General features: G+C 39.6%; 1 protein-coding gene across 5 annotated transcripts in view; it reads right to left on the reverse strand.

The window, feature by feature from the left end:
* Nucleotides 1–13,580, reverse strand: part of SEC24C (SEC24 homolog C, COPII coat complex component) — a 62,860-nt gene that overhangs the window by 13,109 nt on the left and 36,171 nt on the right. For all 5 annotated transcript variants that reach the window (XM_053692006.1, XM_053692005.1, XM_053692004.1 and 2 more), the window contains 8 exons: nt 13,150–13,274; nt 12,287–12,478; nt 12,067–12,160; nt 10,134–10,250; nt 3,665–3,835; nt 2,338–2,434; nt 1,992–2,137; nt 766–904 (listed from right to left, as the gene is read on the reverse strand). In XM_053692006.1, coding sequence (XP_053547981.1) covers nt 766–904; nt 1,992–2,137; nt 2,338–2,434; nt 3,665–3,835; nt 10,134–10,250; nt 12,067–12,160; nt 12,287–12,478; nt 13,150–13,274 — 1,081 coding nt within the window. The remainder of the gene's footprint in view (nt 1–765; nt 905–1,991; nt 2,138–2,337; nt 2,435–3,664; nt 3,836–10,133; nt 10,251–12,066; nt 12,161–12,286; nt 12,479–13,149; nt 13,275–13,580) is intronic.

Below are 13,580 nucleotides of genomic sequence, written 5' to 3' on the forward strand. Positions count from 1 at the left end.
CTTTGTTCTCTTGCTATCTCTTTATTTGAATGTAAGCTTAGGAGCCGGCCCATTTTTGGTTCAGAACCTGGGTACCGCTTGCTGATTGGTGGCTACATTTAGACACCAATCAGAAAGTGCTACCCAGGTGCTAAAACAGCTTACATTTCAAATAAAGATTCCAAGAGAACGAAGAAAAAAATGATAAAAGGAGTAAATTAGAAAGTTGCTGCTTTATCTGAATCGTGTAAGTTTAATTTTGACCAGACTATCCCTTTAAGTTAATCATCTCACATTCATTAAGCCAGATAGAGATCCAGCTCAGTTCTCAAGTAAGAAACACAAATAGCAAACTCATGACTTTTGTATTTATTTAGGTTCTTCAAGGGACTTTGCAAGCAAAGCCTTTGTAAAGTGCACGTGAAAGCAGCAACTTATGTAACAAATCATTTTAGGTTTAAAAAGGTAAAAGTTTATTTAAATTAAAGCGAACAAGAACTAAATGCTACAAACAGTAGTTATGCTTAGTGGCTGATCGGGACAACTCATACAGCCAAATCTCAGTATATTCCTTCAGCTTCATAACATATTTTTTAAGTACATATTAAAGAAGGAATAAAAAATGTGCATCGTGCCCCACTGAGAACTCTGTATCAATAGTGACATCAAACTAATAATGGAAGCAGGAAATAACCTAGATTTAGACTAAGCCGGTAGGTTGTTCAATTCAGATACCACCATCAGGAAGTTTTGAAGATTCAGTAAAAACAAACAAGAATCACTCACCGAACTTTGCAAAATAGTTGATAAGTGTGTCGGTCTCACAATTTCGGTATAAATCAGCCAGCTGGGTGCAGCAGTTCAGTGCCATGTTGTGAATACGGAGTTTACGCTGTCCGCCGCAGCTTGTATACAGCACAGCGCACTGTGAGATGGAATCATGAACGTAAAACGTATGGTACAAATAACACAATAACAATAACACAACCATAAAGTAAAGGAGTAAAGAAAGTTAAAGGGACAGTAAAGTCCAAATTTTAATGAAATAGTAATGTAATTTTAAACAACTTTCCAATTTACTTTTATCACCAATTTTGCTTTGTTCTCTAGGTATTCTTAGTTGAAAGCTAAACCTAGGAAGTTCATATGCTAATTTCTTAGACCTTAAACCACCTCTAATCTGAATGCATTTTTGACAGTTTTTCACCACTAGAGAGCATTAGTTTATGTGTTTCATATATATAACATTGTGCTTACTCCTGTGGGTTACTTAAGAGTCAGCACTGATTGGCTAAAATGCATGCCTGTCAAAAGAACTGAAATAAGGGGTCAGTTTGCAGAGGTTTAGATACAAGGTAATCACAGAGGTAAAAAGTGTATTAATATAACTGTGTTGGTTATGCAAAACTGGGGAATGGGTAATAAAGGGATTATCTATCTTTTTAACCCTTTGAGTGCTAAGCATTTTCCCACCTGGGTGCCAAGATGGATTTTAGTTTTTTTTTTTTTTTATTTATTTACTTTTTTTTTCCAGATCCCCAAGACTTATACCGTTGGAAAGGTTAGGGGTCTGTAGTTGCTTAGATACCTGAGATACAAGCATCTAAGCAGCATGCCCTATTTCCCTATACTGTCTATTGTGAATTTTAAATAAAGTTGCGCATGACGTCACCACGCAAAACGTGAAGCCCCGGCGAGGACTGTCACTATGCAGGCATGATTGCCGGGTTAGGACCGGTTGGAGCCCCCAGATCTCCCTAAATGTGGGAGAGTGCTAGCGACGGCTCAGAGCCGTCGTTAGCACTCAAGGGGTTTAACAACAAAAATTCTGGTGTTGACTGTCCCTTTAAGTACATTTTGCAAGTAAGCTGAGCTCCACCCCCCACCACAGAAACCCATTTGCTTCAGTTTATCAAGATTTAGATGAGAATAATTTATTTATTTCACCATCTTACTGGTTTACGTGATATATGCCAATCTTACAAACACAGCTGCTAATGTTTTAGTCTGACCTGAAGAAGGGCCCCAACGTCTTCATTCAGTTTATCGTCGTGCTTAAACTCCACGGTCACAGTTTTATCACAGTCCAACCCAGCAAGCTCCACGTCTGTGGTGTTGCTCATGTAAAAAGCACCAAAGAAATCAGTCGCCCGGATGCCTGGAACAGAAAGTATAGTTTGTTACAAAATCTCTGCCCTTCACTTTCATTTTATAGAATTACACAATTATGTCTCATCCTACATAAGGGTTAAATGACTGAGAGCTCACAATACTGTAGCCCACATGGGAGCCAAAGGGTTTACTATTCAGCTGAAATATTAAGAGCAGTGTTTATCCATTAAACACAGACTCACTCACCTGTGCTAGTCCTAACTCTCAGCACGGCGTCAAATCCAATGTCCTTCTGCACATCCCGGCGCAAGTCATTTAGGAACCGTTCTTTATCAGTTTCAATCTATAGAAATATAATAAAACAAAAAGTGTAATGTTATAATCACAACCTCCTAATGACCTTACATAATAACCAAGGCCGTATTATTAACATGAGACATGTGGTCACATCAGCTTGTGTGTCAGTATAAGCAATCCGAGCATTTTAACACTTTAATAAATATTCTAGTATCAGGTACTATACTGTAAATAAAGGGTCATGAAAACACTTTTTTCTTTCACAATTCCAACAGAGTATACAATTGTAAACAGCTTTCCAATTTACTTTTATCTAATTAGCCTTATTAATCTTAGTATCCTTTGTTGGAGGAGCAGCAGTGCACTACTGGGAGCTAGCTGAACACATCCAGTCAACCAATGGCGAGAGAAATGTGTGCAGGCACCAATCACCACCAGCTAGCGACCAGTAGTATAGAATATGTATATATTTTTCAACAAAGGAAACCAAGAGAAAAGTGAATTTGAAAATAGAAGTAAATTTAAGTGTCTTTTTCATTTTCCTATCCATTTAAACACTAAATAAATGCAAGTTAGAATGATGAATTCAAATTAAAGCATAGCCTGAGAATAAAATAGTTTTTTTTATATATATTTAGTTTCTTAAATATTGAAAACTTTAAGTGTAAAGTTTTAGTGTCAAAAAGCGAATCAGCTGTCATGTTGTAACCTAAGTTTCCTTCTCTGCTGAGACCCATCAGGGAAATTTATAAAAGGGTAACTAGAGCGTGCAAGCAATAGCTGTGTGTAATATAGCAGTGTTAAGTCTGCACTTGTAACCGGAATTAGAAAGCCCACACTCTACAGGAAAAGGAGAAAAATAATAAAAGCAAGGGGTTTTACTACATATAATTAAATCTATTATATCACACTTTCAAAGTGTTTAATGACCCTTTAAGTCAGGACTCCCCAGACAGCAATACTAATCTTATACTTGATACGGTTAGTTATTTCATTTGCTATAAAGAGAGTATTACAACAGAACAAAAAACATCCTGATTTAATAAACGTTACAGTTAAAGGGCCATGATAACAAATCAGATCATCATGTCATTTTAACACTAGCGACTCTACAACTGTGTGTTTAATCCCTTTGTGGAGGTTAAAAACATAGTTAAAGTACCACTCAGTAGCTGCAGCAGTATGGTTAGTACCATAGCTTGCAGCCTCCACTAACAAACAATATTACCACACAAGGCTTTGGAAATTATTTGAAGTTCTGTATATAAGTACTTACCTGAAAGAAAGTGTATTTGTAGACGGAGCCACCAGTTTGGTAAGGAACCACACCAAGGGTAGCCACATCAACGTACTGATTGGGAAAGAGGAACAAGTCTACACAGCACCCCTGTGCTACACAATCCTTTGCCAGCGTATTGTAGAAATTAGTTTGCGGTTGGAATAAAGTCTGCAGGAAGAGACAGAGGCTATCAGCTTAGGGTTTAGCCAAAATTAGAAATGCTTTAACACTATAACTGCCAGAAAGAATGACATCACACTGCACCTCTCTCTGCAAGCCAAGGGATTTAATTATAATGAAGTCTGAACCAAGGGCAGAAGTAGATCTTGCTGATCAGCCACTAAACACTGCACAACTACTAATTACTATTAAGCGAACCGGAAAATACTCTTATTTTACAATAAATGATCTAACAAACACTAGCATAACAAAGAATAACATAATTTATGCTTACCTGATAAATTCCTTTCTTCTGTAGTGTGATCAGTCCACGGGTCATCATTACTTCTGGGATATTACTCCTCCCCAACAGGAAGTGCAAGAGGATTCACCCAGCAGAGCTGCATATAGCTCCTCCCCTCTACGTCACTCCCAGTCATTCGACCAAGGACCAACGAGAAAGGAGAAGCCAAGGGTGAAGTGGTGACTGGAGTATAATTTAAAAAATATTTACCTGCCTTAAAAAACAGGGCGGGCCGTGGACTGATCACACTACAGAAGAAAGGAATTTATCAGGTAAGCATAAATTATGTTTTCTTCTGTTAAGTGTGATCAGTCCACGGGTCATCATTACTTCTGGGATACCAATACCAAAGCAAAAGTACACGGATGACGGGAGGGATAGGCAGGCTCTTTATACAGAAGGAACCACTGCCTGAAGAACCTTTCTCCCAAAAATAGCCTCCGAGGAAGCAAAAGTGTCAAATTTGTAAAATTTGGAAAAAGTATGAAGCGAAGACCAAGTTGCAGCCTTGCAAATCTGTTCAACAGAGGCCTCATTCTTAAAGGCCCAAGTGGAAGCCACAGCTCTAGTAGAATGAGCTGTAATTCTTTCAGGAGGCTGCTGTCCAGCAGTCTCATAGGCTAAACGAATTATGCTACGAAGCCAGAAAGAAAGAGAGGTAGCAGAAGCCTTTTGACCTCTCCTCTGACCAGAGTAAACGACAAACAGGGAAGACGTTTGTCGAAATTCCTTAGTTGCCTGTAAATAAAACTTTAGGGCACGAACTACATCCAGATTGTGCAGAAGACGTTCCTTCTTCGAAGAAGGATTTGGACACAAAGAAGGAACAACAATCTCTTGATTGATATTCCTGTTAGTGACTACCTTAGGTAAGAACCCAGGTTTAGTACGCAGAACTACCTTATCCGAATGAAAAATCAAATAAGGAGAATCACAATGTAGGGCTGATAACTCAGAGACTCTTCGAGCCGAGGAAATAGCCATTAAAAATAAAACTTTCCAAGATAACAACTTTATATCAATGGAATGAAGGGGTTCAAACGGAACGCCTTGTAACACGTTAAGAACAAGGTTTAAACTCCATGGCGGAGTAACAGTTTTAAACACAGGCTTAATCCTGGCCAAAGCCTGACAAAAAGCCTGAACGTCTGGAACTTCTGACAGACGTTTGTGCAACAGAATGGACAGAGCTGAGATCTGTCCCTTTAATGAACTAGCAGATAAACCCTTTTCTAAACCTTCTTGTAGAAAAGACAATATCCTAGGAATCCTAACCTTACTCCAAGAGTAACCTTTGGATTCGCACCAATATAGGTATTTACGCCATATCTTATGGTAAATCCTTCTGGTAACAGGCTTCCTAGCCTGTATTAGGGTATCAATAACTGACTCAGAAAAACCACGTTTTGATAAAATCAAGCGTTCAATTTCCAAGCAGTCAGCTTCAGAGAAGTTAGATTTTGATGTTTGAAAGGACCCTGTATCAGAAGGTCCTGTTTCAGAGGTAGAGACCAAGGTGGACAGGATGACATGTCCACCAGGTCTGCATACCAAGTCCTGCGTGGCCATGCAGGTGCTATTAGAATAACTGATGCTCTCTCCTGTTTGATTCTGGCAATCAATCGAGGAAGCATCGGGAAGGGTGGAAACACGTAAGCCATCCTGAAGTCCCAAGGTGCTGTCAGGGCATCTATCAGGACTGCTCCTGGGTCCCTGGATCTGGACCCGTAACGAGGAAGCTTGGCGTTCTGTCGAGACGCCATGAGATCTATCTCTGGTTTGCCCCACTGATGAAGTATTTGGGCAAAGACCTCCGGATGAAGTTCCCACTCCCCCGGATGAAAAGTCTGACGACTTAAGAAATCCGCTTCCCAGTTCTCCACTCCCGGGATGTGGATTGCTGACAGGTGGCAAGAGTGAAACTCTGCCCAGCGAATTATCTTTGTTACTTCCATCATTGCTAGGGAGCTTCTTGTCCCTCCCTGATGGTTGATGTAAGCTACAGTCGTGATGTTGTCCGACTGAAACCTGATGAACCCCCGAGTTGTCAACTGGGGCCAAGCCAGGAGGGCATTGAGAACTGCTCTCAATTCCAGAATGTTTATTGGTAGGAGACTCTCCTCCTGACTCCATTGTCCCTGAGCCTTCAGAGAATTCCAGACGGCACCCCAACCTAGAAGGCTGGCGTCTGTTGTTACAATTGTCCAGTCTGGCCTGCTGAATGGCATCCCCCTGGACAGATGTGGCCGAGAAAGCCACCATAGAAGAGAATTTCTGGTCTCTTGATCCAGATTCAGAGAAGGGGACAAGTCTGAGTAATCCCCATTCCACTGACTTAGCATGCACAGTTGCAGTGGTCTGAGGTGTAAGCGTGCAAAGGGTACTATGTCCATTGCCGCTACCATCAAGCCGATTACCTCCATGCATTGAGCCACTGACGGTTGTTGAATGGAATGAAGGGTGCGGCAAGCACTTTGAAGTCTTGTTAACCTGTCTTCTGTCAGGTAAATCTTCATTTCTACAGAATCTATAAGAGTCCCCAGAAAGGGAACTCTTGTGAGTGGAACGAGTGAACTTTTCTTTTCGTTCACCTTCCATCCATGTGACCTTAGAAATGCCAGTACTAACTCTGTATGAGACTTGGCGGTTTGAAAGCTTGAAGCTTGTATCAGAATGTCGTCTAAGTACGGAGCTACCGAGATTCCCCGCAGTCTTAGTACCGCCAGAAGAGCACCCAGAACCTTTGTGAAGATTCTTGGAGCTGTAGCCAATCCGAATGGAAGAGCTACAAACTGGTAATGCCTGTCTAGGAAGGCAAACCTTAGGTACCGGTAATGATCTTTGTGAATCGGTATGTGAAGGTAAGCATCCTTTAAATCCACAGTGGTCATGTACTGACCCTTTTGGATCATGGGTAAAATTGTCCGAATAGTCTCCATCTTGAACGATGGAACTCTTAGGAATTTGTTTAGGATCTTTAAGTCCAGGATTGGTCTGAAAGTTCCCTCTTTTTTGGGAACCACAAACAGATTTGAGTAAAACCCTTGTCCCTGTTCCGACCGTGGAACTGGATGGATTACTCCCATTAACAAGAGCTCTTGTACGCAGCGTAGAAACGCCTCTTTCTTTGTTTGGTTTGTTGACAACCATGACAGATGAAATCTCTCTCTTGGAGGAGAGTATTTGAAGTCCAGAAGGTATCCCTGAGATATTATCTCTAGCGCCCAGGGATCCTGGACATCTCTTGCCCAAGCCTGGGCGAAGAGAGAAAGTCTGCCCCCCACTAGATCCGATCCCGGATCGGGGGCCCTCAATTCATGCTGTTTTAGGGGCAGCAGCAGGTTTCCTGGCCTGCTTGCCCTTGTTCCAAGACTGGTTAGGTCTCCAGCCTTGTCTGTAGCGAGAAACAGATCCTTCTTGTTTTGGGGCAGAGGAAGTTAATGCTGCTCCTGCTTTGAAATTCCGAAAGGAACGAAAATTAGACTGTCTGGCCTTAGGTTTGGCCCTGTCTTGAGGCAGGGCGTGGCCTTTACCTCCTGTAATGTCAGCGATAATTTCTTTCAAACCAGGCCCAAATAGGGTCTGCCCTTTAAAAGGTATATTAAGTAATTTAGACTTAGAAGTAACATCAGCTGACCAGGATTTTAGCCACAGCGCTCTGCGTGCCTGAATGGCGAATCCTGAATTCTTAGCCGTAAGTTTAGTAAGATGTACTACGGCCTCCGAAATGAATGAATTAGCTAGTTTAAGGACTCTAAGCCTGTCCGTAATGTCGTCCAGAGTAGCTGAACTAATGTTCTCTTCCAGAGACTCAATCCAGAATGCCGCTGCAGCCGTGACCGGCGCAATGCATGCAAGGGGTTGCAATATAAAACCTTGTTGAACAAACATTTTCTTAAGGTAACCCTCTAACTTTTTATCCATTGGATCTGAAAAGGCACAGCTATCCTCCACCGGGATAGTGGTACGCTTAGCTAAAGTAGAAACTGCTCCCTCCACCTTAGGGACCGTCTGCCATAAGTCCCGTGTGGTGGCGTCTATTGGAAACATTTTTCTAAATATCGGAGGGGGTGAGAACGGTACACCTGGTCTATCCCACTCTTTAGTAATAATTTCAGTTAGTCTTTTAGGTATAGGAAAAACGTCGGTACTCGTTGGTACCGCAAAATATTTATCCAACCTACACATTTTCTCTGGTATTGCAACTGTGTTACAATCATTCAGAGCCGCTAACACCTCCCCTAGTAATACACGGAGGTTCTCCAGCATAAATTTAAAATTTGAAATATCTGAATCCAATCTGTTTTGATCAGAACCGTCAGCCGCAGACAGAAGCTCTCCGTCCTCATGTTCTGCAAGCTGTGACGCAGTATCTGACATGGCCCTAGTATTATCAGCGCACTCTGTTCTCACCCCAGAGTGATCACGCTTGCCTCTTAGTTCTGGTAATTTAGCCAAAACTTCAGTCATAACAGTAGCCATATCTTGTAATGTTATCTGTAATGGCCGCCCAGATGTACTGGGCGCCACAATATCGCGCACCTCCCGAGCGGGAGATGCAGGTACTGACACGTGAGGAGAGTTAGTCGGCATAACTCTCCCCTCGCTGTTTGGTGAAATTTGTTCAATTTGTACAGATTGACTTTTATTTAAAGTAGCATCGATACAGTTAGTACATAAATTTCTATTGGGCTCCACTTTGGCATTGGAACAAATAACACAGGTATCTTCCTCTGAATCAGACATGTTTAACACACCAGCAAATAAACTTGCAACTTGGAATACAATTCTAGTAAATTATTATGAAAACGTACTGTGCCTATAAGAAGCACAGAAGATTTATGACAGTTGAAAATTAATAAACTGAAACAGTTATAGCATCAATCCTTGTAAACAACACAACTTTAGCAAAGGTTTGTTCCCATTAGCAAAAGACAACTAACTGATAGCAGAAAAAAAATAATTTTACAGAATAAACGTTTTTATCACAGTCAACTACAATCTCACAGCTCTGCTGTGAGAATTACCTCCCTCAAAACAAGTTTTGAAGACCCCTGAGTTCTGTAGAGATGAACCGGATCATGCAGGAAATACAATGAGCTGCTGACTGAAATTTTTTGATGCGTAGCAAAAGCGCCAAAAAACGGCCCCTCCCCCTCACACACAACAGTGAGAGAGATCAGAAACTGTCAGAAATTAGGATCAAGCATCTGCCAAGTGGAAAAATAGTGCCCAAACATTTATTCACTCAGTACCTCAGAAAATGAAAACGATTTTACATTCCAGCAAAAACGTTTAACATAAATTAAGAGTTATTAAAAAGCCTGTTGCTAGTCCCTGCAAATAGGCTAAAAAGTTTTATGTACACAGTGTAATTCCAGTGAAGTACCATTCCCCAGAATACTGAAGTGTAAAATATACATACATGACATTATATCGGTATGGCAGGATTTTCTCATCAATTCCATTGTCAGAAAATAAAAGCTGCTACATACCTCTTTGCAGATTAATCTGCCCGCTGTCCCCTGATCTGAAGTTTACCTCTCCTCAGATGGCCGAGAAACAGCAATATGATCTTAACTACTCCGGCTAAAATCATAGTAAAAACTCTGGTAGATTCTTCTTCAAACTCTGCCAGAGAGGTAATAACACACTCCGGTGCTATTATAAAATAACAAACTTTTGATTGAAGATATAAAACTAAGTATAATCACCATAGTCCTCTCACACATCCTATCTAGTCGTTGGGTGCAAGAGAATGACTGGGAGTGACGTAGAGGGGAGGAGCTATATGCAGCTCTGCTGGGTGAATCCTCTTGCACTTCCTGTTGGGGAGGAGTAATATCCCATAAGTAATGATGACCCGTGGACTGATCACACTTAACAGAAGAAAATGGATTTTATAATTGTACAGAAGCACAAATAAAAGGACAACAAAGTAGATTTATTATCACATTGACTAACTCCTCATCTGCACAACCCCCTGATACATATGAGTGTTACCTTCTCCTTGTCAGTATTAATCAGCTTCTTGTCATCTCTGTTCTTCAGTTTTCCTGGAGCTTCAGCAATAGGCAAAGTTGTGTGGAAAATGAAAAGCTTCCCAGCACATTCTGCTGCCTGAAAAATACACACAAATGCATGAGTAACACTAAGTATTCTTTAGAAGAAAACCGTATACATCTCCTTAGATAAATATACACAAATGAGTAACACTAAGTGTTCTTTAGAAGAAAACCGTATACATCTCCTTAGATAAATACACACAAATGCATGAATAACACTAAGTGTTCTTTAGAAGAAAACCGTATACATCTCCTTAGATAAATACACACAAATGCATGAGTAACACTAAGTGTTCTTTAGAAGAAAACCGTATACATCTCCTTAGATAAATACACACAAATGCATGAGTAACACTAAGTGTTCTTTAGAAGAAAACCGTATACATCTCCTTAGATAAATATACACAAATGCATGAGTAACACTAAGTGTTCTTTAGAAGAAAACCGTATACATCTCCTTAGATAAATACACACAAATGCATGAGTAACACTAAGTGTTCTTTAGAAGAAAACCGTATACATCTCCTTAGATAAATATACACAAATGAGTAACACTAAGTGTTCTTTAGAAGAAAACCGTATACATCTCCTTAGACATAAACCCATTTTTTTCTTTCAAGATTCAGATAGAAGAAGAAATGTTAAACAACTTTCCAATACACTTCTATTATCAATTTTGTCTTGATAAGCTAAGGAGTGGCAATCCCAGAGGCAGAACTTTTTTTCACTTTCTGCGATGAGATTTTTTTCGTGAAAAATTTTCTGCAGGTCATTTTTAAATCAAATTTAATTTTAAATTAGGCAGTTACACTAAAGCACCAGTTTAATTGCAACATATTAGTTAAATGGAGTATAAAGCAATATTTAAAGTTTTATAATATAGTGCAGTAGTTGAAAATGTCATTGCAAATTAGCTGCAGACATAGTCTAACATAGAAGTAGTAATTAAAAGGGTGCATTGCTCATACAAACATCTTACATTCAGAAAAAAACAGCTTTGAAGACAGTTAAAGGCTAGGGGATGGGTTTGAAACCATCTCTGAGAGCCAGTCAATCAATGCACTATTTTGCAGCGCTCCTGCATATTTCACTGTTCACTTAAAACAGCACTTTGCTCTGGATGAACTTTGATCAGGAAAACACAGACAGTGCAGCCAGAGCACAGCTCTGTTTGAAGAGAACAGCCTAATGTGGAGCAGCGCTGAAAAGTTAAAATCGCTAACAGCTCCTGCATGTATCTTGTTCTTTCTGCAGACATGCTGCATTTTCTGCGATGACATCTCACATCACTGTATGTTCTGCCTTGGAGGCGGCAATGCACAAGAACTAGCTGTTGATTGGTGGCTGCCCATATATGCCTTTTGTGATTGGGTCATCCGATGTATTAAGCTAGCTCCATGTAGTGCAACAAAGGATACCAAGAGAATAAAGCAAGTCTGATAGTAGAAGTAAATTGGAAAGTTTTTTAAATTGTATGATCTGAATCATTATAGAAAATGTTTGTGTTTTATGTCCCTTTAAGCAAATAATTTAGCTTTTGGATAAGCTGCTGGCTTTGTGCGCCAATAAGCTTTCCTATTGCACATCATATTTATCTAGGGCAGTGATTTGCAACATTTTTTTTTGCTTTTTTACATTTAAAAATCCTGTGGCACACCACCATCCCAAATATTTACAAAATCACACATTGTAGCCTAATACAGGAGATATATATTATATATATATCACAATCATAATGATTGTCTGTGAATGAATATCAATGTCATGGTTGTAAATGATGCCTGATGAGCCTGTCACATACCTCCCAATATTTCAAAATTTGAAAGAGGGACACTGGTTGAAAAACACTGATCTAGGGTATAAACATTCACCTTCAGTGATTCCAGACCCGCTTGGATAACTGGGGCAAACAATGTCTCTGTTTCTCTCGTGTCAGCAAAAAGCTCTGGAATCTGGTCAAGCAAACTAGAAAAAAGTAAAAAAAAATAAAAAAATGTAAATTTAGGAACTGAGCAACGTATTCCAGCTACAGTTTAAAAGGTGGAAAAAAATATTTACACGTCTTCGCATTTGCACGGAACACTCTCTCACCTGGTGATAACCGTTCTAGATTCATTCACATTGACAAGGAAGCCATCCAGTAGAGGAACAAACATATCAGCCACATCTGAAACAACCATCATCTGCGGCTGAGCCAGGGAGCTTTTTACATTGTAGAAGTGCAGAACTTTATTGTAGGTGACAAAGCCCACCCGGATCGCTGACTCTTCCATGTTACCTTCTCTGTAGCAGGTGGGGAAGAAAAAAAAATATTATAAAGATGACCACAGCTCAAACCAATGTGTTTGTGCGGTTATAGAACAGTTACTCTGTACCAGGTTAAAGAACATAAAATAAAAGATAGTTGCTAAAATACTCATGTTAATAGGTCAAAATAAAACCTTTATGATTCAGATAAAAATGTGCAATAATAAATAAAATAAAAAAACATATTCCAATTTACTTCTATGATCAAATTTGCCTTTTTTTCTGGAATCCTTTGTTGTAGAGCATATCTATATAGGCTCAGGAACATGACTGTGTATTTTGCACTCTATGCAGAAATGTTTGCAACGTTCTAAGCTGTTGTCAGTCATGTTCCTATGCTCTACAACAAAGGATTCAAACAAAGGCAAATTTAATCATAGAAGAAAATTGAAGTTTTTTTTTTTTTTTTTTTAAATATTGTATGCCATGATTCAAATAAACATCCCTTCCATATAGATCCCTATGAGATGTAAAAACCGATAATACCATCACAAGGTACCTTTAGATTGTTGTACATTTTCTATACTGTATAGTGTATTCTTTATCTTTCTAACTGCCTGTTCTCTGTAAAACAACCAAACAAAATAGCTTAAATAGCTTCCAAAAATAATTTTACTGAAGACACAAAATGTTCAGCTACTTCTCACCTGGGCAAGTAGTCAATAAGCTGCTTCAGCTCTTCACAAACCAGGGATACTAAACCGCTCTTTACAGCGCTGTACGACACATCAATCATGAAGATGAAAGCCGGAGGATTAGGAAACTTGTTATTCTGATATTGAAAAAAAAAGAAAATGTATTATAACTAAAACTGAATGAATTAACCCCCTTCAAAAACATTTATACAAACAATCCCTAAATCCATGATGAAAACTGTCCCCCTCTCGCCCTCCTCTTATCTGTATGACATGACTCACATTTTATTCCACCAGAAAACCAAGTTCCTGTACTTTACCCCAAAGAACATACCCAGCCCGTCTACTGATTACTTTACCCTCTGCGACTCCCAGAACTTAGAACACTTTTGTTGTGAGTCCAGTGTAAGGGTTAAACTACAGAGCAGCCTTTATGAGTATTT

Source organism: Bombina bombina, chromosome 9, assembly GCF_027579735.1.
Source record: "Bombina bombina isolate aBomBom1 chromosome 9, aBomBom1.pri, whole genome shotgun sequence".
NCBI classification, from domain to species: domain Eukaryota; kingdom Metazoa; phylum Chordata; class Amphibia; order Anura; family Bombinatoridae; genus Bombina; species Bombina bombina.